This window comes from Sinocyclocheilus grahami, unplaced genomic scaffold, assembly GCF_001515645.1.
Source record: "Sinocyclocheilus grahami isolate Dianchi unplaced genomic scaffold, SAMN03320097.WGS_v1.1 scaffold930.1, whole genome shotgun sequence".
NCBI lineage: Eukaryota > Metazoa > Chordata > Actinopteri > Cypriniformes > Cyprinidae > Sinocyclocheilus > Sinocyclocheilus grahami.
Window position 1 is genome coordinate 383,249 of NW_015506109.1, and position 25,641 is coordinate 408,889.

General features: G+C 36.4%; 1 protein-coding gene across 1 annotated transcript; it reads left to right on the forward strand.

Moving 5' to 3' along the window:
- The first annotated feature begins 313 nt into the window (after positions 1 to 313).
- LOC107564394 (nicolin-1-like) lies at positions 314 to 15,852 on the forward strand. Its single transcript, XM_016249478.1, has 7 exons — positions 314 to 516; positions 2,533 to 2,665; positions 2,778 to 2,948; positions 8,080 to 8,193; positions 13,473 to 13,541; positions 15,296 to 15,400; positions 15,475 to 15,852. The coding sequence occupies exons 2-7, from the start codon at positions 2,540 to 2,542 to the stop codon at positions 15,514 to 15,516; spliced, it is 627 nt and encodes a 208-aa protein (XP_016104964.1). The 5' UTR covers positions 314 to 516; positions 2,533 to 2,539; the 3' UTR covers positions 15,517 to 15,852.
- Positions 15,853 to 25,641: the final 9,789 nt, after the last annotated feature.

The following is a 25,641-nucleotide window of genomic DNA, read 5'->3' on the forward strand; positions in this document are numbered from 1 at the left end:
TAACATGCTTGAGGGGAAGACAGATATTTAGTGGTAATTATAGCATTGGTAATAGTGTTAATCGTCTTATAGTTTAAATTATTGCTGAAATGCCATTAAATTACCAACAATATATTTAAAAATACAGATATGTATATCGGAACTGCTAGTTTTTATGTTTGTTTGTTTTTTCCTTCTAAAATCATGAAAATAAACAACAGATTTCCATAATCATCATCATCATCATTATTATGCTACCGATTGTTCTGTATAATTCTGTAATGATGGTTTCTTTGATAAGACATTGACATACTGTAATGACACTGGCCCTTTAAGAAAAACACGTCGTGCACACACACACACACACACACACACACAAACACGAACAGCGGACCGGAAGAGACAGGCGGAGCTGCAACTATCAACACATGAAATCATAAAGCTGCTTCCAGCTCCTGCGCAGGAGACTCAGTGACACTGCTGCTCTAAATCGCCTCAGCACCATTTAAGGGCACGAGTCGGCTATTTTAATACAAGGTAAATTTAGTCCAAAGAGCGAGTCAGACATCTGAATATAGTAAGCACTGCAGTGATATGTAATGTTACCGTCCGTGATTAAAAACTCAAACGCTGCCTACCTAGACAGCATGTTTAGGCAACATAGACGCGTTATACTCATAACGCCCTTTTTGCCATACAGGTCCAGGTCCACCATTAATTGCATTTTTTTTTTGTTCCGAATGCTTTGATCAGATTCGTTTATTCTGCCACCCAGGGTTAACAGCAGACATACACATTGTATTAAATAATAACAATGCTGATTCAAACAAACAAGACACAATTCAGATCATTTCAAATGATTTCAAAATGCTTTGTAAGATTTGTAAATGTAACGACATGAGGACATAAATATTGCTTAAATGTATAGTTTTCATACATATTGGCAGTTTTGGTAAGTATTGTTTATAAGATTTAAACTACATAATATTTGCACTCATGGATTTTATTCTCATAACACGTATAATGCAGTTTAATTAGCATTCATGTTCCTGTGTAGTTCTATGAATTGTGTTAATTATTTTTGTAGTTAAAATTATTGCTGAGAGCTATTCAATAACAACAATTTTTTGTTAATATAGATATGTTGTAGAAGAACTACTAGATTTTCTTTTTTAATATTATTTTTAATAACATTTATGCTCAAGTGAACACTACTTATTATTATAATTACTGTTGTTGTTGTTTTTTTATTATTATACAGCTAGTAACAACAAAGATAACTAAACAATATATATATATAATATATATATCTTTTTTTTTTTATATAATTGGAAAAAATGAAATTCTATATTTAAGAAATTCTATTAATAATAAAGCCTTACGCAATGTGTCTTGATCAGTAACATGGATCCGTTACTTGTGAAGTTTACTCGTGGTGGGCAGTATGACCAAAAATTAATATCACGGTATTTTTCAAAATTATACCGGTTTCACAGTATATGACGGTATTTATTTTTTATTTTTTCCATGCATGACCGGGTGTAAACCACATTTTCTACTGATTGAGAGGAAATGGGCTACTGCAGTAGATTGACTTAGAATGCCCTATTTTACTGTCATGATGAGTGAATATTGTAGAAAAATTCCAATCTAAATAGTGACAAAACACGACCCATTTATACATGTTAACCAGGAGTTACTCTCGTTTATAATCACGGCATCGTCTGATAAAATCAACATACATGTACAGTAGATGCATGCTGAGCTGCTATGTGGTGGTTTTGGCTATACTACTTTTTTGTCTCATGCAGCGCACTGCCTGCGTCTGAGTAACAAAAAAAAAATTGCATAATATTAATAGACGTACTATGCTCATATTTATAATTCCAAACAGTCAGTAAGCGACAGGTGCTTGGAAACGCTGTTTTGTACTCATTTATTGACGAGTCGGCTGCGGTGCGCTGCTTCTCTGCCGCTCACTGCACATAACATACGCCGAGAGAGGTGACACTTCTCCGGGAAAGTCAGACCTCGCGTTCGCGGGACAGCACTGGCGAAATCTTCCAACTGAACCATAGCTAAGGTTTATCCAAAAAAGTCGCTAGGTTTGTCAGTATGAATATTCTATGGAAAAAAGCCACTAAAAGCATCTGAAAGTTGCTAAATCTAGTGCTAAAGTCGCGTTTGTGTGTGTGAGACGCGGGAGCTGATGGCAGGGGGTGGTGGATATTTGTGGCGGTCAGTGTGGATATTGTGGATGAGTTCTTCTGTGTCATCACGTTCTATTAGTTCTACAGCTTCAGTTTCTGAACTTTTAAGCTTAGTAATACATACAGCTGTTCCCTCACCACAGTGCAACAGTGAAAAGAGACCCCCCCCCCAAACGCGTTCCGAACATTATTTAAATGACACCGGTATTGCGGTATTTTAAAAATTCATATCATAAGAAAAATAAACACCGGTATTCTGTATACCGCCCAGCACTAGTTTAAACCGTTTAAGGACCGCAGTTTAATAAAAATTTTTTGAGTTTTATTTTTTTTATTATCACAGGTCAGTCATGAGTGCTAAAGCAGTGAGCTGCACAATAAAATCACCTGTCGCGCTGCAGATCGGAGACGCTGTATCCGATTCATCTCGCCCTGGTGTCTATATAACAGACATCACCCTCGCCGAGCCTGTGAACGTGAGTATCTCTCACATCAGTTCATAAAGTGATTGGAAAAAAAACTGAAATTCTATATTTAAGAAATTCTATTAATAATAAAGCCTGACGCACCTCCTGTGCTTCTGTCTAGATTCAGGAAATCTCGTTCAAGAACTACTACACAGCGTATTTGACGGTCTGTTTGCAGCAGAGAGTGGACGGTTCTGCTAAGTGGGTCACTTGTTTGAGAAACTACTGCCTCATGAGCAACCCACATGCTGAGGCCGGATCACATGACTATTTCTCCATCTACAGACAACAGGTAGGACAAGGTCACTGAGAGGGAACGAGAAACAGACAGGAATTCACATTTATCGTTTGGAAATGAGCAGCGTGAACGTTCTGCTAAACTTCTGCTTTTGTGCTCCACATAAAAAAAAATAAAAATAATAATAAAAACTCCCTTTATGGCAGTTTGAGCCTTCAATCTTTTGGTTATCAGCCTGGATCTTTAACCATTTCACAGCGATCTGACACGTCACATTAAAGCGTGTCAAATCGACATTTTTTGTTTGAATTTCGTTAAAATTGATAGAATTTGAAAACTGAGACTTTGTTTCATGTCAAAAATATCAAAGCACAAAGCTTATTGCAGTTATCGGATGGTAGGCGTGCTACTAATTATATTTAGTTTTGTTCTCTTATTAGCTAAAAACTATGGAAGCTTCTTTTCACCATTGAATAATACATGTAAAAAGTAAATGCAACTTTTTATCTCACAATTCAGACTTTTTTTCTTGCAATTATATATTTTTATTATATATTGTGAAAAAAGTTTGAATTGTGAGATATAAACTCATAATTGCCAGAAAAAGTTAGAAATGCAAAATAAAAAGTAGCAGTTACACGTTTCATTTTTTATTCCAGGATAGGGGGAAAAACAGAATTGTGAGATATAAACTCGTTTATATCAAAAGTCAAAATTAATTTATATCTCACAATTATGAGTTTATATCTTGCAATTGTGACTTTTTTCCTTCAAAGTGTTCTCTACAAGTTCAAATTGTGACTTTTATATCTCAGAAGTGCAAAAGAAGGTTGAATTGTGAGATATAAACTCATAATTTGTGAAATAAAAAGTCATAATTAGCCTTTGTGTCCATAAAAACAGCATAGGCAGTGGGAAAATGTGGTGGACCCACATTTTCCCATGGCCATCAATCCGTGACCCACTCTTTTAGGATATATATATATATATATATATATATATATATATATATATATATATATATATATATATATATATAAAAAAAATTGTTGACACACTCACAAGTACCGTCACCCTTTACTTAACATAAACATAAATTGTAAGAATATACAATTCAATACTGATGAATAAACAGCCTATAAGGCAAGGCTATTAAATAGCAGTCCCAAACTAGTTTTTGTTAATACAGTTAAGTTGGTATGAGCCACCAGTCATTTGAACATATACAAAATAACACAAAGTGAAAATAAAATGGCATTTTTGGGTTATGGAAACAAAAGTTACCATGCTGAATACACAGTACTAACATGAACTGTTATATGATACTATGAACATGATAGTTCATTTTTCTGAGGTGAAATACTTTTTAACGAGTTACAAAAATAACAATAGAATAATGAGACTGACATTAAGCCTGACAACATCTCATCTGACCGCAGATACTGAATCGGGACAGCATGTTTTTCTAGGCACTCTTTACTTTAAACTGCATCTGACAGAAGTGGCAACAGCTTTCACACACGTCTTTCAAAATAAGTCTTGCATCAGAAAACATTTAAAATTAGTTTTTTTTTTTTTTTTTTCTTTGACTGTACACTCCGTGACCCACTCAGAACGGTCTTGCAACCCACTTTTGGGTCGTGACCCACGTGTTGAGAAACACTGGACTAAAAGATCTTCATCAAAACAAAAGATAAATTAAAAACAAGAAGTCAGTATCAACAAACACTAGCGCCCACACAGCGGACACGTTTACCAGTTGTAACTTATGTTGTTTGCACAAAATAGATTCTGGTAGATTAAAAACGAGTCATCTGAGAAGTGCCAATTAAACAGTTTCAAATCGGCTTCGCCCAAAACCAAAAATAAAATTTCGGCTACCTAAATTTCTATACATTACGAGTTAAGGTACAGCCACATTATCACTATTTTGGCGAAATTTTGCTGGCCAGAAGCTTCTGTTGTCTTAAATATTAGCGAAATCTACATGGGGAACTTTTTCGACCTCAAGTGAATCTCCCAAACGCATTACTAAAAACTGAAAAGGTTTTCATTTGTGCTTTGAAAAAGTTTGCGTACAGATGACAACATTGTCAAAACGATCCCCTGATCCACGAAAACAGCTAAAAACTCTGTATTACTCATGCCTGGCCAGTAGATGGCGATGTGACTTAAGGTACAGCCACATTATCACTATTTTGGCGAAATTTTGCTGGCCAGAAGCTTCTGTTGTCTTAAATATTAGCGAAATCGACATGGGGAACTTTTTCGACCTCAAGTGAATCTCCCAAACACATTACTAAAAACTGAAAAGGTTTTCATTTGTGCTTTGAAAAAGTTTGCGTACAGATGACAACATTGTCAAAACGATCCCCTGGTCCACGAAAACAGCTAAAAACTCTGTATTACTCATGCCTGGCCAGTAGATGGCGATGTGACTTTGTAAACAAACACTACGTACCTGTGCACATATCTATAGAATGACGTCAACGTTTTCACAAATTCACGCTGTTGTAGTTTTCAAAAGTTTGCGTTTTCAGGCCCCCAAAACACCATTGTCATGTAAATGAACCTCCAAAACATAAAAAGTTTTTACGTTTTTAGTTAAAAATGGTGTCGTGAAATGACTGCCGAACAACAGTACGTTTAACCGCACCTTTATAGATTTTGATTTCTTCAAATTGTACAGGTATGACAGTTTACTTATATGACAAATACACCATCACTGCTTTTGTAAGCATGCAAAAGACACAATCTAATTTTTTTAAATAATTTCCTCTGAGACAACACCATCAATTATTAATATCATCAGTTTTTCAATTAAAAAACCCTAACAGTTTTGTCAGCCATCCCAGCATAATCGCGGCAGCTCGCAGAACATTTTGTTTGTCATCACGGTGATTTGGCCCATTTGTGGCTCTCCGGGGATCTGATGTCCTGGTCTTTGATCTGTGAGTTGCCTGTAATGACTGCTTTAATGTATTGAGATCAGGCTCCCTCAAAGCTTTTTAGCTTCGTTTCAGAGACACAGGGATATTAGACGTGAGTCCTCGACTGAACTCTCAGATGATTGGACGGTGAGTTATGTGCTGTATGGCCACCTTTAATGGCATCAAATGAAATTTGCATTGAAAAACCCACCTGGGACACCACACGGCTCTCACCCCATCTGCCATAATCTGTGTAAGCTGTTTTTTGATGACAGCGGACACTGCAATGATAAATAAGTCTTTATTAAGAAGGGGACAAATATTGAAAACAAAGTCCTTGCAGGTTTTTATAATTACAAGGACATTTCTTCTCAGTTATATGGAGGTTTATTGTGAATTTAAAGGATAAGTTCACACAAAAAGATATTAGATGAAAAATGGAAACTTAAAAATAAATAAATAAATAAAATTGAAGTGTTGCAGCTTACTGAAATTAAATGAGTTTAAACTGACGTACTAAAATTACTAAAACAAATATTTTTAATAAAGAAAATAAATTAGAGCCAATTAGAAATCTTGTTAAAAAAACTTAACAAAATTCTTAACTTAAACTAAAATTATAAAGAAAACTGAAAATATAAAAATGAAGACTAAATTTAAATATGTACATAAATATGAATAAATACAATATTAATATATATATATATATATATATATATATATATATATATGAATGTTTTCTCTGGAGATGGCCTTCAAAATCTCTGAGAAGACAAGCAGATAACTCGGCAGACTTGGCAAGCGCTGGGACTCCTCTGCATCAGAAACTTCCCAGTGTGAAAAAGTGACACATTTTTGCTGCATCACTGTTTTTGACATATTCATGTAGCTGTTCTTTGAGATCCTCAGTTGAGGTCAGTGAAGGTCACACGGCAGTCTCAGCCTAAATATTTTCAATCTACTTGGCAACATTGGTATATATATATATATATATATATATTAGTAATACTTTTCTACAACAATTATTGATCATAATTGACAGTAAATACATTTATAATATTACAAATAATATTTTTCAAATGCATGCTGTTTTTTTAACTTTCTATTCGTCAAAGTATCAATCAAAATCAATTTATCACAAAAAATATGAAGCACCATACTGTTTTCAACATTGATAATAATCAGAAATGTCTCCTGAGCTTCAAATCAAGATATTAGAATTATTTCTGAAGGATCATGACACTGAAGTAATGATACTGAAAATTCAGATTCACATCACAGAAATAAATTACATTTTAAAATATATTCAAATAAAAAAGATATTTTAAATTGTAAAAACATGTCACAGTATTACTGTTGTTACAGTATTTGTAATGAAATAAATGCAGCCTTCATTCTTCATTAAGAAACTTCTTATATGAAATATATTTGTGCTCATACTGTAATACAGTAAAAACTGTGTGTTTTAAACACAGTGGGCCTCATTTATCAATCTAACGTAGAAACGAGCGCAGATCTGTGCGCACAAATCAACTTACGACAGAGTTCACGTGTGATTTATGAAACATTCGTATGCCGCCAATCTCATCGTACGAATGATCGCATGTTGATAAATGTGGCGCCAGAAAACAATCGTCATTTGAATATCACGCCCCTAAAAACACCCAGGTTTAGAAGCCTCGCCCCTAGAGTTTACGACACGGAGAAACGAAACCCGGCCAAAAAGAGGAAGTAATCTCGCTAAAGAGAAATTGATCTTACTCCAAAAACATCCATTAACCTTGTAATTGCAAACAATTAGGCTACATTAATATATGTAATTTATATGTATATTAAAATACTGGTATTCCAGAAGATCTTTCCAGAGAAACAGTCCGACATGAACAAGCCCCAAACAGTAAATGTACAGAAACAGTCCCTCAAGTATCAGGCTGTCAGCTGGAGTAGAAGGAATCAAAGATGTTTAGCTCGCACGCTTCACAAACATCAACCCCAACACAAACGTCAAGTGTTTGGAGCAGTTCTGTTTTGCAGATTACTACATGAAACTTGTGAAATCTGTGTCAGGGTTTCATTCTGTCTAGTTAATTAAAGCTTGGAAACAAACGTCCTTAAGTGTCTCTATTCAATTCAGACGTTCATTCTGAATTTAACCTCTTTTTGTTTCTTTGATAGCTGCATGAAAGGCCCAAAATTCTCCCAAATTTGTGTCACTTCTTGCTGAGGTCTTTTCTTCTCTGTATGTGGGTTTTCAGATGTTGCTGGAGCCTGATAACGTGACGATAGTGAGACTCATCTTGCGACAGCCCTCCTCTGAATGGCTCAATTTCAGCATTGAGGAAATTAACATTTTCCCATGTGCAAAAGAGGTGCGTATGTAAAATATACTGTCATTTGTCACTCTATAAAATGATTGCAAAATGATGTCTGTAATTAGATTGTATGTTAAACCATACCTATATTTAGATTTTGTTCTGTTCTGTTTTGTGTGTTTGTTTGTTTGTTTTGTTTTTCTCTTAGAGTTGATCAGTATTTTCATAGCGAGATCTTCCAGTCTGGTTTTGATTTGCTTTTTGTTTTTGTTTGCTTTTCATTCATTTTATTCATTTATTTAATCAGGGAGAATATACATTATTAATACATACAATCAATGTGAAATGTGACAGATTTAGCCTGGGTGGCTCATTTTCATCTGCAGTTCCAAACCGAACATTTTCTAACTAAACTAAACTAAACAAAAACCAAGCAAACAAAATGCAGAACAAAATAAAAGCAAATAAAACAAAACAACCTTAAACACAGGCAAAGAAAACAAACTCCAAACAAACAGAAATCAGCATCTTCAAAAAGCTGATCAGCAGAAGGAAACATGAAGTGCTCCAAAATTTCTTGGTAAACGGGTGCAGTGACGTTGGTTTTCAAAAAACACAAATGGACCAACACCAGCAAATGACATTGCACCCCAAATCATCACAGACTGTGGAAATGTAACACTGGACTTCAAGCAACTTGGGCTATGAGCTTCTCCACCCTTCCTCCAGACTCTAGGACCTTGGTTTCCAAATGAAATACAAAACTTGCTCTCATCTGAAAAGAGGACTTTGGACCACTGGGCAACAGTCCAGTTCTTCTTCTCCTTAGCCCAGATAAGACACCTCGGACGGTGTCTGTGGTTCAGGAGTGGCTTAACAAGAGGAATATGACAACTGTAGCCAAATTCCTTGACACGTCTGTGTGTGGTGGCTCTTGATGCCTTGACCCCAGCCTCAGTCCATTCCTTGTGAAGTTCACTCAAATTCTTGAATCGATTTTGCTTGACAATCCTCATAAGGCTGCGGTTCTCTTGGTTGGTTGTGCATCTTTTTCTTCCACACTTTTTCCTTCCACTCAACTTTCTGTTAACATGCTTGGATACAGCACTCTGTGAACAGCCATTTGAGAATGGGTTTGAGAATGTCTTGTGTGTTAACCGTGAACATACTCTGGGTTGACTGAACTTACTCCCGGACGTATTTTTGCAACCAGCATACCTCAAGTAAGCAAGGTTTGGGTTAATCAACTGAGAGTTCAGGGTATATGTGACGGTAACTTAACCTTGCTTTCTGGAAAACACCCCAGGAAAGACAAAAAATAACATCCACCAATTAATTCTGTTTTGGTACTTCTTCAAACAAAAAAATCAAGCAAACAAAATGCAGAACAAAATTAAATCAAATAAAACAAACTTCAAAAAAAAAAACATAAGTAAAAAAAAAAGAAAGCAAAAGACCTCCCAGATTCCTGGAAAGAAAAAGATAACATCCACTGATCAACTTTGTGGGTTTTGGTAAAATACAAATATAAACAAAAAACTTCAAAACAAAAGCCAAAAAAAAAACACTTCACAGAAACAGAAAAACAAACAATAAATAAAAATCTCTCTGACCCCTGGAAAGACAAAAATAATATCATAAATAACAGAAATAAAACTTCAAAATATTGCTCTAAACTAAACTAAACAAAAACCAAGCAAACAAAATGCAGAACAAAATAAAAGCAAATAAAACAAAACAACCTTAAACATTTTTTCCAGCAGGATTTGGCACCTGCCCACACTGCCAAAAGCACCAAAAGTTGGCTAAATGACCATGGTGTTGGTGCGCTTGACTGGCCAGCAAACTCACCAGACCTGAACCCCATAGAGAATCTATGTTGGCAGATCTACTTCCAATTTGTTGAGATAGTGAATTGGTGGGTTTTTGTTAAATGTGAGCCTAAATCATCATAATTAAAAGAACCAAAGACTTAAACTACTTCAGTCTGTGTGCATTTAATTTATTTAATACTCAAAACAATTTGAGCTGAATTACTGAAATAAATGAACTTTTCCACGACACTCTAATTTATTGAGCGTTTGACCATAATTGTAAAACAAGAGGACAGTAGCTACGATTAATTTCAAATCAGAAACACAAAGATCCAGTCAACTTAGAATTACGCTTAAAGCACTCAGAACTTCTGAAACGATACAAAAACACACTGAGACAGAAGAAATTGTATTATTATAACAACGCACTTCAGAAGATGGAAAACACAATTGATTAGGGTCAGTTCTGGAGCATGTGGAACAGTCTAAAAAATACAAAGCCACAAGAACTAGCTATACAAGATTGTTATTTTGAGAAGCTCTGTACACATCAAACTGACCCTCTGAATAATCCTAACCAGTTACTGAATGCTCTTGAATCATGTATCAAAAACAACCAAAATCCACTAGATTATCCAATAACCCAACAATAACTTATTGGAAAACTGAAATCCCTCAAATGTAAGAAATCCTGTGGCCCTGACAACATAAAAAAACGAGATGCTTAAAAACAGCTCTCCTGAATTTCAGACTGCATTACTCAAACTTTTTAACTTGATTTTGAGTTTAGGCGTTTTTCCTGAGGTCTGGAACACAGGTCTCATCTCTCCTATCTTTAAAAGTGGAGACAAAACAGATCCTAATAACTACAGAGGGATCTGTGTAACCAGTAATTTGGGAAAAGTATTTTGCTCTATAATCAACTCGGATTTCATCTTCATTAAAGCAGCACAATGTCATCAGCAAATCTCAAATTGGCTTCCTCCCTAAACATCGAACCACTGACCATATTCACACACTACACACGTTAATAAATGAACATGTACACAAGAAAAATGGAAAAATATTTGCATGCTTCATAGATTTTAAGAAGGCCTTTGACTCCATTTGGCATAATGGACTGTTTTATAAAATCATTCAAAGTGGCATAGGGGTAAAATATATGACTTAATTAAAAACATGTATAACCAAAATAAGTGTACAGTAAAAACTGGACAGCAAAGGACAGACTATTTCTCTCAACAGCGAGGAGTGTGAGACAGGGCTGCTGCCTCAGCCCGACTTTATTTAACATATATATCAATGAAGTGGCAGATCTACTGGACCAATCAAACAGTCCAGGACTACAATTATTCGACACAGAAGTCAAATATTTACTGTATGCAGACGACTTGCTAATTCTACCTAAAACAGCAGAAGGTCTCCAGAACAACCTTGACATTTTAAATAAATACTGCCATGATTGGGCCTTAGACGTCAACATCCAAAAAACTAAGATTATGATATTTCAGAAAAAAAAACAGAAATCTAGAACATAAACATTTATTTACTTTAAACAACACCACACTTCAACATGCTTTACATTATAATTATCTTGGTCTGGTTTTAACTCCCACTGGAAATTTCAAATTGGCAATTAAAACATTACTTATAAAAGCCTGCACGGCACTGCACGCCATACGAACGAAATTATTCAAAATAAACATCCCCATCAGAATTTGGACAAAGATTTTCTGGGATCTGGGGCCCAGCGAGTAACTACAGCCATAAGGACTGGCACAAACACCATTTAGAAGCTCTGCATGTAGAGTTAGAGCAGAGTTAGGCCGTCTCCCCCTAAATCTAATCATTAAAAAAAGCGTTTTAAAGTTCTGGATCCACTTAAACTCTAGTTCGTAAGATTCTCTTCATTTTAAAGGGGTCATATGATGCGATTTCAAGTTTTCCTTTCTCTTTGAAGTGTTACAAGCTGCATAGATAAGATCCATGAAGTTGCAAAGACTAAAGTCTCAAAACCAAAGAGATATTCTTTATCAAAGTTAAGACTCTGCCACTCCCCCCTAAAACGGCTCGTTCTAACACGCCCCCACATATCTACCTCACTATGTCGCCCGCGTGTGTGTGAGAGAGAGAGAGAGAGAGAGAGGGTCACATCACAGTGGAGTCAGCTGTCTTAACCGTGGCTTGTGTACTGCAAACACATACCAGCTTCATCACTGTGTCTGTCACGCGACTCTGTTCCCCTTTCAGGCTTGAACTGATGGTAAAACTAATGACATTATTTACTGTCTTTACATTTATTTTGAAAGATGAAGCTCACGATTATGGTAAGGGGCATTACATTTCTGACGAGTGCTTGCGGTGTTCGGCCAATCACAATGCACTGGGTCAGCTGGCCAATCAGAGCAGACTGCGCTTGTCGGAAGGAGGGACTTTGTAGAAAACGAAACGTTTGAGAGAGGCGGGGCATAGAGGACCTACAATAATGTACAGTATTTGAAAAATAATGTGTTTTTTGAACATTAAAGCATGTCAACATATTCTGTTACACCAAATACACAAAATAATGATCTTTAAAAAATCATCATATGACCCCTTTAAAGCACTCATCTTTGTCATCTTTGTGTAATGGTGTCAGATCTGACTAACAAAGCACTCAATATCACCAACCCTGAAAAACATGGAAGAATCAAAGAAATTATGAATGGAAAGAACAAACCACATAAGACATAAGAACACGTGGTTACCTAAAGAAGAGCAATTCTGTAATGAATGTAGATCAGGATCAGTAGAGACGGAGGAGCACTTCCTCCTCCACTGTGACAAATACGAGACTCGCTGTACAGTCAAATACAGCAGAACAAACTAACCCTGAAGCAGTACCTACTCTGGAGCAGGTTATGTTCAGGGAGTAAGTTGCTATGGCTACTTACATATCCTGAAAGTTACCTCCGTTTTTGGAACCGAAAGCTGAGTTTATCCGTTACTTACCCTTAAACATACCCGAGTATATGTCACGTAACCTGCTTTCTGGAACACCCCCAGGTCCAGGACTCTGGTTTTTTTGTGTGTTTGTTGTTTCTTTGGTTTGGTTTGGTTTTCTGTATTTCTTTGTTGTTGTTGTTTTTTATTATTGTTTTTTGTTTTGTTTAGTTTGAATCAGTATTTTACCAAAACCTACAAAGTTGATAAGTGGATGTTAGTTTTGTCTTTTTCAAAGAGGTTAAATTTGCTTTTCTTATTTTGCTTTTCTGTGTTTGTTGGAAGTTTATTTTATTCACTTTGTTCAGTGTATATATATATATCAATATTATTGTTCTACAATGTTGTAGATATTTTGTTCTACAATTTGTTTGTTTTCTTTTCTTTAGTTTGAAGCAGTATCTTACCAAGAATTGATCAGAGTATTTTTTTTAAGGTTTTGTTTTGTATTTGTTTTTGTTTTGAGCATTTTTTTAGCTTGGTTTTTGTTTTGCATTTACCAAAACCTTCATAGTTCATGTGTTGCTTTTGTCTGCCCAGGACTCGGAGCGAGACGTTCCTGTCTGGTTATCCACTCTCACACCTATAGATGAATCTCTAGATTTGAATGTGAGTAGGCTATTTTGTGTCTTACTGTATAATTTGCTGTTATAATAGGCAACAGTTGTCATCTAATGAATATTGAAAAACTTGTTGTTTAACGGCATACCCTTGAAAGACTGTTAATACCATTTCATTTAGCAACACACAAGCGTCTCTGTAGTTTCTATGTATTTATGCAGCTGTGAGGTGTTAATTAACACTGTGGCTTCAGAACAGACTGAAAAGATAATTACGAAAATGTATGAAACTCGCAGGTTGTCGTTTTTTTCAATCACTCAGCATTGTGGCCATGTCCCAGTTCTCATTTATCTGTCATTTGCATTAGAAATGTAAGACGCTTGTTTGATGGTTTGAAAGTGTCTCTTTAGCCTTATTGATGAATGCTCAACTTAATGTTTATTTAAACAGTTTCACCACCTGAAAAGCAATCAGAATTGATCATTTGTTGTTTACCTGCAGTATTTCATTGGGGGAAAAGACATGTTCATGCTAACTTTATGAGGAGCTTATGAACTTTATGAATTTTTGGAACTGTGTATACAAGTTTTCATTTAATGTCAGGAATATGTGTGAACTTCTTTCGTGATGATATTATATTGTCTTATCAGGGTTTCTGCAGGTTTTATGAAGGTAAATGTAATACTTTTTAAGACCATGAAAAGAAAATTAAAGGATTAAATCGAATGGATCACAATACATCAATATAGTCTCTAAATGCAAATGTCTTGTATTAGCAACACTTCCAAGTTGGGAAAATACAACTTCTAACAGATCTTAGATCTCCATTAATTTCCCCTTCTCCCTAGCACTAGAATACGGAAATAACTGCAAAAAAGTGATGTTCTTCCTCTGTATTTTTGTCTTGTTTTCCAGTCCAAATGCCTACGTTTTGATCAAAATGAAATGAGTTCATGATTAAAACAAGAACAAATATGGACCGATGTGCACAGAAAAACAACTTAATTCAAAGGAAAAACAAGCTTTAATACAGATATGTGTTCTTGTTTAAAGCATAAACTAAAAATTAAATTAAATTTTCTCCAATTTCTTAGAAAAGAACAACACTACTTCAATTTGCGTCTCAAGAAAATGTCTTTTTATTTAAGGATGTTTAGATATTTGTACTGGAATACAAATCAAAGATACTCAGGAAGATATTCACTTTTTTACAATGCATGCAGCATTTCATGCCATGGCTTTATGAATTCAAGACGTTCAGCTCTGATTCAAGGCCTTTAATGTAGATGAATTAAGACTTTTTAAGACCTGCAAGAAACCTTGATTTTATATATATGACCACCCAGATTTGTTGTTGTAGACACTAAAAGCCCATTAATATCTACCAACAGTCACAATCATCATATAGACTGATACTCTGAAACATCATATGGAGATTTTAATTTATTTTTTGATGAATGTTTTTATTTGAAAATGAACACGATATACATGCTTTAAAACAAATATTTAAAGAATATGAATTCTTACAATCATAACTATTCTATGATAGTACTTTACTGCCACTTGCTGGTCATAATCGAATCTGCAACTTCACAAATACAGCGATTCTTCCCACTTTATTTATTTTTTATTTTATTTTTTTCACACACACTGCTCATTGCTGCTCTATGTAAGCAAAATGCTAAAGGTTAAAAACGATGTCATGGTGAGTAAAGGGTGATGATTTCTGAGTGCACTGTGCCTTCAATAAACAGAACGATGCTGCAGGTAATGTTTGTGTGTGTGTGTGCGCATTTCTTTAGGGACTTCCTGATCCAGACACAGTTTCCTCCAGTATTCAGCAGATGTGGGCACTCACTGAGATAATGCAGGCGAGCCAAACTGCAGCTTCCATCGGACGTTTCGACGTGAGTCGCGCTTCTATCTACCTATGCCATTATCCTTGTTCTGCACTGAATTAACATGTTTATTCCATTTGCAGGTGGAAGGCTCTTATGACGTCAAATTACTGTCACACACATGACGGGAAAGCTGAAAACTGAACCTTACTACAAGTCCATCGACTGTTTATAATTTAATATCTTGAGCTACTGACTACTTGCACGGGGATATTTTTATTTTAATATTAGAATTACTATTTATATACAGTGTGTTTTAATGCTATTTTAATCCACTTAATTTTTATTTTAAGGTTCCAGAATATTTTAACTTGCTTTACATGAAATCTGGTCTATCTATGTATGTATCTATCTATCTATCTATCTATCTATCTATCACAGTATTATAACACACAAACGATTGAAAATTCATTGGTCAAAAGTTATGGAGGGCCTGTATCTTATAGGTTGATATGTACATTAGCAAGATTGCTTTATGCATTTGTGTTCTCACATTCAATAAAATAATCTTCAATGAGTGCAAATGTTTCTCATTCATCATAGACTTCGTAAATACTAATTGTTAATAATACTAATTTATCTTAGTATGTAATTACATTAATGTACAGTGATGTAGCCTTCAGTATGAAGATTTATTGTCATATTTTCAGCACGGAATCAGATAAATAGGCTACTCTTGTTTGCCGATATGTGGAATTGTCTACCACGTAAAGGCAAACGAAATATTAATATAATCTTAATGCCGAGGTTTCAAAGCGATTCGCTCTTGCCGTACATCTTTTGACGTCTGTTTTCAAATGTTAATGAAATGCGTCTCACTTTGTGTTAATTAAAACTCAATGCACATGTTCATGGTTGCAGGCAGTAATCAAGAGCAGCGCTGCTTCCTAATGCTAATCATTGGAAACCAATGGTCGGCGTCCAAGAGGAGCCTCCATCTGTCTCTGCTGGCATCTCGCGTGCATCAGAGAGACCATCATCTATGCAACATTAGTCTGCAAATGGAGCTCCGTGATTTCGTCCTCACACTGTGGGACAAGAAGAGCTGCCTTGTGCAGAAACCGATGGCTAGGCCTTAATATTCGTCAGTCAAACTATCTTAAGTGAATAAACGGCGTTATGCGTCAGTTTGAGTCATGTTATTATCTGCAGCTGGAGTTATAAACATTAAAATAGCCTAAACACTTTTAAAAGAGCGTTCATTCATACATCATTACAACTTTTTCAAAACACTTCAACTTAACTTTATCCACTTTACTTGGCAATATGTGCACGGTTCATGTCTCCAATAGATGGCAGTAGATAAACACGTAAACAACTGCCGTAAAAACCGCCCACACTGACATATTGATAGATTTAACGAATTATATATAACCTGCTAGTTTAGAGATAATGGTGATTTTAATTAATTCACATTAAATAGTCAAATTACTCGGCTTCACCACATTATTTTAAAACCCACATGTAATCCATTTTGACTACACTACAGGTCAAAAATTTGGAAACATGCTTTATCCACTTAGGTAAAAAAAAAAAGTATTATTATATATATATATATATATGTGTGTGTGTGTGTGTGTTTATTGTGATGTATTCAAGCATAGGTTAGATCAAAGTGTTTTTAAAGGGATATATAGTTCACTCAAAAAATGAAAACTTATTGACCATTAAGGCATTCTCACCCTCAGGCCATCCATGATGTAAATGAGTTTGTTTCTTCATTAGATTTGTAGAAATGTAGCATCACGTCATTTGCTCAGCAATGGATGCTCTACAGTGAATGGGTGCCATCAGAATGAGAGTACAAACAGCTGATAAAAACATCACAATAATCCACAAGTAATCCACACCACTCCAGTCCATCAGTTAATGGCTTGAGAAGTGAAAAGCTGCGTGTTTATAATAAACTCCTTTATCAATGAATTTTAACTTGAAACCTTTGCTTCTGGCTAAAATGTGAGTCCATAATCCATATTTCTTTCTCCAGTGGAAAAAGTAATTTCATCTGATGGTTTAAAGTAGAAATCCATTAGGATTCGTTTTCTTTTTCAAAATCTGTTTCTATAAAGATACTCATCTGCATCTTGGATCGCCTGAGGATGAGCCAATTTTCATTTTTGAGTGAACTATCCCGTTAAGATAATGATAAGCATTTAAATTAAGGGTCTAAACTTGTAACTAGTACAGTGTATGTGAAAAATATATTTCCTTCTGTGCTGTGGGCTCTCATGATGCTAGTGTGGATGGTTTCTCTAGTCATTTTATTGGGTCTCCAATAGATGGCAGTAGCTAAACATACTGAGCAAAAAAATACCGGCAGAACTAACATGGCCTACATTGATGAACTGGTCAAATCAACTAAATACAACCTGTTAGTTTAGTGTTAATGAATGGATTTTATTTCATGCAAAAATGCAGGTAAGACCCATTACTTGCCACATTAGGTTAAAGGATGTTTTGGGTTCAATACAATTGAAGCTCAAGTTAAGCAGTATCGACAGCATTTTAGGCATAATGTCAATTACCACAGAACATAATTTCGACTCCTTTCTACTTAAAATGGAAGGCAATGGGACAATTGTTCAGTTGTAAGCAGGTAATTGTCAATGTGTTTGTTGTTTCACAAACTGGTGGATGTCTTTTTTTTCTGTGAATTTACATAAGCCTTACAAATGCAGTTGATACAGCTTCTATTGGAACCTACCGATCCAAGATATTTCTGTAATATCTTCATGGCCACATTATGCTTGAGATTCAACATAACTTCATGTAAACATGGATGATTCCTGCAGACATAAGATCAGGAAGTTGCAAATACATTTAGCTCTCATTTAAGTCTTTGAGTTCAAGCGTATGTGTGAAATTGACTTTTACACGATTTCAGCCCACAAATGCTAAAATGTTAAAACCATGTTAAACATTAAACACGTAGTCCAGAAACATAATATTGAAAACGAAAATTATAAAATAAACACAGAACAATATACTATTATTAAACATAATATAAGCACATATGGTTTGAACATTATGTCCTATACAGTGAGAACAACTTCACAAACCAAAGTCTTCATTCTGTTAAATGGCTGATATGCTAAATTTGCAGATGGTAAATTAACCCCAACCAATTTAAATGTAATTTGAAAGAACAATATGTTCTTCTTGATTGTGTTTAGTCAATCTTCAAAAATGGCAACAAAACTCCATAAAAGTACGATAAAAGTGTTTTTTGTTGTTCTTCTATATTTGGATTTTTTTCCCCCTGGATGTCCATCGAACCAAACAAAAAAATGGAACGATTTCACCATATCATGTTTTTCCTGAGGCTAATGCTCCGAGGTTTGAATTAACATGAATAGTGGCAATGTTAGAAGTCATTTGAATAGGAATTGATAGGGTGTCCTTTACAATAGGTCTTAATTGGCATCTTAACAAGTTTAGAGGTTGGCCAGAGGACAAGTATCTGTCACTGAGAAGCAGAACATCATCCTGAATGGGATTTTACTTGAAACTGAATTATTGAGAGACTTGTTCTCGACTGACAGAGTAGATTTGTCTGGACTCCGCTGTATTTGAATTCAATATTGACATGACTTGTGCGAATTACACTTCTCGGGACGACAGATTAACTGTGAAGAAACAATTCGTTTCTGCATTAAACAGACACAACTTCTGAAAATGAAGCAATTATCTTCCTCGGCAAACTCATCAGGTCCTTTATTAAGTAGAAAAGTGTGAGGCCTTTGACCAGTATTTAGTTCACACTTGGTTTGCTCTCAAACAAAAACGGGAGCGTCAAAACCGCAAGGGGTTGGACATTTTGTGAGAACAAAACGATCCATTCCCACCCTGTTAAGATGAACTGACTCATTCAATTAAAGCAGCTCAGGCAAACCTTTCACCCTTAAACGCAATCAACTCTTAGTCATGTCTGCCTCCATCAGATTTTCAATTCTTTTTGAATCCTAAACTCATGCGAGTTTCATTTCTTTCAAATTTTTACAGCTAGGAGTCTTAAATCTCTTTCCAATCTTCAAAGCGAATCTCAACTAGCGCTATGGTAAAGTTTTGGGTCTGATTAGAGTTGTTAGACTCACCCTCATTTCATGCCAATCCTGTATGATTTTCTTCTGTCTGAGAAATTAGACATTTTTCCTTTCAATGGTTGCATTAAGCAATTTTTGCACCACAACTGGCATTAAAAGAAATGCTAAAACTAATGACAGTTTTTCACTAACGATCCCCAGTTTGGCATTGGTAGAACAAACAATCATTCCATTGGCAGAAAGCCACCTCCAAGTGAACTGATTGGCTAACTCACACGGTTCACAGGCAGATTTCTTTCTGTTTACAAAACAGTCTTGGACTGTTACAAAAACAAGTGTGAATTCTCAGGGTTGGGTTTTTTAGTGCTCTAACAGGCAAAAGGGATGTTTTATGTGATATTTGCCCAAAATAATAACTTATAAATAATAAACTAAGGTTCCCTTTCATGGGAACTTCGAACTGTGTCCTCTAGGGGTCGCTATGGGGAACGCCTCGTCGTGACCCGTGTCTGAAGCATACATTGAAAAAACACCAACTCGTTGGCCGGCGACAGCCATGACGTCACTACCAGTGCGACTACAGTATAAATCGGCGCCGGGAGCTACACATCATTCTCTTCTTCGTCTTCATTGACTGTTTTGTTTGAAGCGTGCATTTCTGTGGTAAGAGCGATCTCTATTTATCTCATTATGGCGAGCACTAGCAAAGCATATAAGGATGTGTGCATCCGTGTTGACGTTGTTTAACATCTGATGACACACACGATCTATGCGTTGTTTTGTTTGGGCAAAGACCACGCACGCAATGCCTCCGAGGGGGCAATCGGCGTGCACTGCGAGCGTTTTTTCCAAAAATAAAATGCTCCGCTCTCGTTTGTCTCTCTTTTCGAGGAAAGAGGGGTGGATCGCGCCACGGTGAGGCTTTACTTGCCGTGAAGCAGGTGAAAAAGTGACGTCACGAAATATCTCGATGAACGTTATTTTTCTGGCCATAAACCCTCCAGCTCAGGTGAGCCTTCCTTTCTTCCTGTTTTTTCATATACAGATTGAGAAGGAATGGAAGAGGCCGTTTTCTTCACGTGTCCATCGATTCCAGCATACAAGTTATGCCAACATCGATGCGATGCGCAAAGGCGGTTATGAGAAGATGCCCCTATAGAGAGAAGCTAGCCAGCTATCTCTCTATGGGTGAGACGTCCTCTAAGACTCCCCTCCTTGACATCTCGCTCGGATGCCAGGGCATACGCAGCAGCAGCAGGTTGGACCTATTAGGTTTGGTTGGTTCTACGGCTTCATAGTGACCATCTTACTGATGGTCCGGTCTAGAGGCTTCTTCGGACAGAGCTCCGACGTGGGAACCATGGTGGGTAAGCAATCCATGTCTAAATATATGTGTATATTGTAGCGTCTCGACCAATCGGACACACTAATTTTAATTTGATTTAACAAATCAATTATTCATTAGGTTAACAAATCGTCACAGTCCCCTCACTCAATTAACTGGATGCCAGGATGTCTGCTGAACACCAGGCGCTCTGGTCACCATGACAACTAATCATGATATCACTGGTTTTATGACCCCCCAGGAATGTGAGAAGGATAGCCCACTCTTGTCCCAAGGAAAAGCAGAGTAGAAATGGACTGTGTTCTAGTTAATTCATAGAAAAAACGTTATTTGAATGAACACACATATTTCTTCAGGCCATTGAGTATATTATTGTCATTGTGTATTTTGTCTTTGATATTCTTAGACTATTTTAGTATGCTTGTGAGGGGACCCATTCCTGATCATCCCTTTTCACTATATGTAATCTTACCTTGTTTAGTATCTATGAATTTGCCTTCGTATGATCGAAACAAGCGTGTATATTATATGGTGGTACATAGGCAATATATATTAGCACCCTGAGAATCGTTAATAGTTTCGATTGAGTAGGGAATGAGACACTGCATCCTCTAGGATTCTTGCCATGCTGCGGACGCAAGCTTCAGACGAAGCAGTGAATGATGTGTAGCTCCCGGCGCCGATTTATACTGTAGTCGCACCGGTAGTGACGTCATGGCTGTCGCCGGCCAACGAGTTGGTGTTTTTTCAATGTATGCTTCAGACACGGGTCACGACGAGGCATTCCCCATAGTGACCCATAGAGGACGCAGTGTCTCGTTCCCTACTCAGGGAACCATGGTTACACAAGTAACCTGAGACGTTCTTTGACGGTTCCATGAACCTTTAACATCCATAGAACATTTCCTTTGTACAAAAGCCTCTTTAAAGTGGTTCTTTAGATTATTAAAATGCTCTTCACTCTAAGAAAATAATGATTATTTTTTTAGAATGTTTCACTGAAAAGTTCTTTGGGAAATCAAAAATGGTTGTTTTATGGAGTCACTGTGCAGTCCAAATTCAAAATATCGGAGAGTTATTTCTTCATCCTTATACTCGACGCTCACTCGGGTTGCCACATTAAGGACACATAGCAGGAAAGAGCGCAATTATCAATGGAAGGTGACAAGCCTTACACTTTAACTTGATGAGTTTATTAATCCGTGTTTTAATATTCCTCTGGTCATAGAGCTTTTTTACATGGATGCCGAGGCTTTTTAAGTCGAGTAGAATCTGCAATCTCTGACCCATTTCATCTGCTGGCTTCGATGGTTACAATATGATGTGTTTTCCACCAACTGGCAACCCGGGTGTCAAAATAATATTGGATAAATTGGCAGTTGGCGGAATTACACAGACTAAAGCAAAAACAGACATTCCAACACAGAATCCACATTTAGAAGCAGAATAACTGGCTGTCGTAGTGTTTTTTGGAGAGAAAAAAAACAAAACAAGTATGTGAACTTGAGCATGTTTTCTAAATATCTGCTAATAACCAGAACGGATATAGACTGGCCATGCTGCAGCCAATTACTGTAATGAATTAGTCACCACTCAGTCAGCACACTGAGTATTTATTGGTACTATTATGCTTTAGTACAGTCAAAAACAAAATTGAAATACAGCACCTTTAATATCCATGGAACATTTCCATTCCACAAAACAATCTTTTAGTGGACAAAAAGGCTCTTCATATTATAAAAATGTTCTTCACACTAAGAAAAAATTGTTATTTTAAGAACTGTTTACTGAAAGTTTCTTTAGGAAACCTAAAATGGTTCTCCTATCGCATCGCTACAAAAAAAATTTGGAACATTTATTTTTAAGAATCTTGCAGTTTCAGGTTAGTCTGGGAGATTGTCCCTGTAACAAGTCCTGCAAAAGTCTTGGAAATGAATGATGTGTGGTGATCAATAGATTAAATTCTATGAGAAATAGCAGAATGTCCAACCAAGCTCCATCATATAATTTAGCCCCGGTATCATATGAAAACCAACAGCACACTGAGTATTGATTGCTATATTGGCTTTTGTCATACTCCAAGCTGCTGGATTTGTATCAACCTTACCACAGTTGTATTTTAGGGACCAAAAGCTCTTCTAGAGTTTGCGCGGTTCTTGAAACTCCCACATTAGCATGCATAAGCTTTGTTCTCAACCAGAACAGAGATGGACTGGTCATGCTGCAGCCAATTACTGTAATGAATTAATCACCACTCACAAGCATTTTTCTCAGAGCAAACCACATCCAGATATCCGTGTATGTGATATTCAGCGAGTCCCGGTTTTTGTGGAACTATTAGAAATTGGGATACAGCAAATGTATTTAAGACGTTTCCACAACATAAATAGCATCATGGCTTTTCATTGTCAGACTTTGCAATGTCCATTATTCCTAATACATATTCTAGTGGTTAGAGACAGTTACCGAGCACAAGATTAAGGTTGTTATTCCTTCCAACAGTTACTTTACAAATGTTACACTACAACCAATTTGCATTGGTTAAAGCTATAGCATTTAATCAGAACTGTACAACCTGGGTTGTGTGCTTTAAATCATCTGTCCTAACGCCCCATCAATTCCCATTTTACTATGGGATAATGGGGAAAGTTTATGAGATATAAGTGCTCTTTGCTTAATTCATTCTGCTATTTAGACGGCACATCATCACACCTGCCCCTTTATTACTATAAAGCAAATTAGTGTGAGAAACTTCCCCATCAAGAGATGCCTTCGCAAGAGACATCAACAAGCAAAACCGGCATTAATCAGACCAATTAAACATCCCACCGTCTGCATTTTAGCGTCATACATTTTGATTATCATTGCCGACTGGTAGAAAAATAGCAGTAATTGCGGTCATCTCAGATAGCAGTTCTGCACTGGGTATATATATATATATATATATATATATATATATATATATATATATCTGGACCATTACGTCTGGACCATTATAATTTTAATTGCAAATTATTCTGCTTATGTTACTAATAGCTGCTGAGCAATGCATTAAGCAACTTATTAAGCAATGCAAATCTAGATGATAAATACAGAGTATTTTGTAGTCTGTTACTGATTCCACAACAAAAATTGTAGTTAGGGTTAGTAATCCAACATAATCCATTACATTGCATATTTTAGGTAATATAATCAAACTACTTTTTGATTTCTTTTAGATTACTTTTGAACAAACTTATTTATCACATTGATTTAAATAGAATATTCTTGTATCTAATTGATATAAAAATGCAAAGATAAAGAAAATATATTATATTTGTTGTTACTGACAACATGAAGTGCATTAAACTACAAATACATACAAGGTTTCCCAAACTGGGGTTCGTAAAGGAACTGTAGGGGGTTCATGAGTTTAATGAAAAACTAATCATTAATTAAAGGGGTCATATGACGTAGATAAAATGCATTATTTTGTGCATTTGGTGTAATGAAATGTGTTTATGCGGTTTAAGGTAAAAAAAAAAAAAAACATTATTTTACACATACTGTACATTATTGTTTCTCCGCTATGCCCCGCCTTTCTGAAACATGTCGATTTTTACAAAGCTCATCGTTCTGAAAAGTGAGGTGTGCTCTGATTGGCCAGCTATCTAGTGCATTGTAATTGGCCGAATTCCTCAAGCATGTGACGGAAAGGTTACGCCCCTCACCATACTGTGATGCAGTTTGCGCGACGAAACAAAACCAATAAAGCCATTCTAAACGAGGCATTTGTTGCATCCAGTGGGGACATAATTACTGATTATAATTACTTATACTGTCTATTTATGCGTTGCGTTGCATCGTGCCACGTAAACATAAAACCATGTCTGCATTTGTGATCTACAAACGACAAACAAGCGCTACTCTACACTGCTCAAAACTCGCTTTTGAATCGTCAGTGGCAAATCCTTTAAATATGAAAACGTACTTACAGGCTGTGAGTCAGCATTATTTGTCAGCATCATAGACCGTATAGGGTCAGAATGCGCGCCGAAGGGGAAACAGGGGAACTGAATTCACCGGAACACTGGCATTGTAGGCTTCTCCCAGGAAACAGTCATCGTCCTCCGTAAAATATGTTGCACACATCTGAATATTTGGGTTGAACTGTTCTGGAACAGTGTTGGAAATACAACTTAACCACTGACCTCTTTTGGAAGACCAAACAAAGTAGTTTCGCTTTCACAACGAAACACACAGTGTCTTTACGACATGGTGGCGGCAACAATACTACTGCGAGAATCAAAGCTACGCCTTCTTTCTTTGCGTGAATATTTGAGCGGTGTTATGCAAATCTTCCCACACAGTGATGTTGTCACAAATCCGATCCATGAACTTCCGTCTTTTTGCCATCAGAGGTCACCCTTCTCCCATTACATTGACTCTCACACCACACAGACTGTTACGCATCACCCTGGACTGCATTTCCCATCAACCATTGCACTGATTACACGCACATAGCTGAATGCACTGATCACACACACACACTTAGCTGAATCCAATCAGACATGCTACATAAGCCATGGACTTCCTCTCTCTCACTGCCGAGTATTGTCTAGCGTGTTTCACTCTCCAAGTGTTAGCTACTTTACCAAGCCATTCCATGTTTATGTCCTGTTTGGTCTCTAGTATTGTCTAGCGTTTTTCACTCTCCAAGTGTTAGCAACTTTACCAAGCCATTCCATGTTTATGTCCTGTTTGGTCTCTAGTATTGTCTAGCGTTTTTCACTCTCCAAGTGTTAGCAACTTTACCAAGCCATTCCATGTTTATGTCCTGTTTGGTCTCTAGTATTGTTCTGCGTTTTCCACTCTCCTAGTGT

Coding starts and splice junctions, on each gene's coding strand:
- LOC107564394 (XM_016249478.1), top strand. CDS start 2,540: ATGAGTGCTAAAGCAGTGAGCTGCACAATAAAATCACCTGTCGCGCTG. Junction 2,666..2,777: donor CCCTCGCCGAGCCTGTGAAC/GTGAGTATCTCT, acceptor GCTTCTGTCTAG/ATTCAGGAAATCTCGTTCAA. Junction 2,949..8,079: donor TCTCCATCTACAGACAACAG/GTAGGACAAGGT, acceptor GTGGGTTTTCAG/ATGTTGCTGGAGCCTGATAA.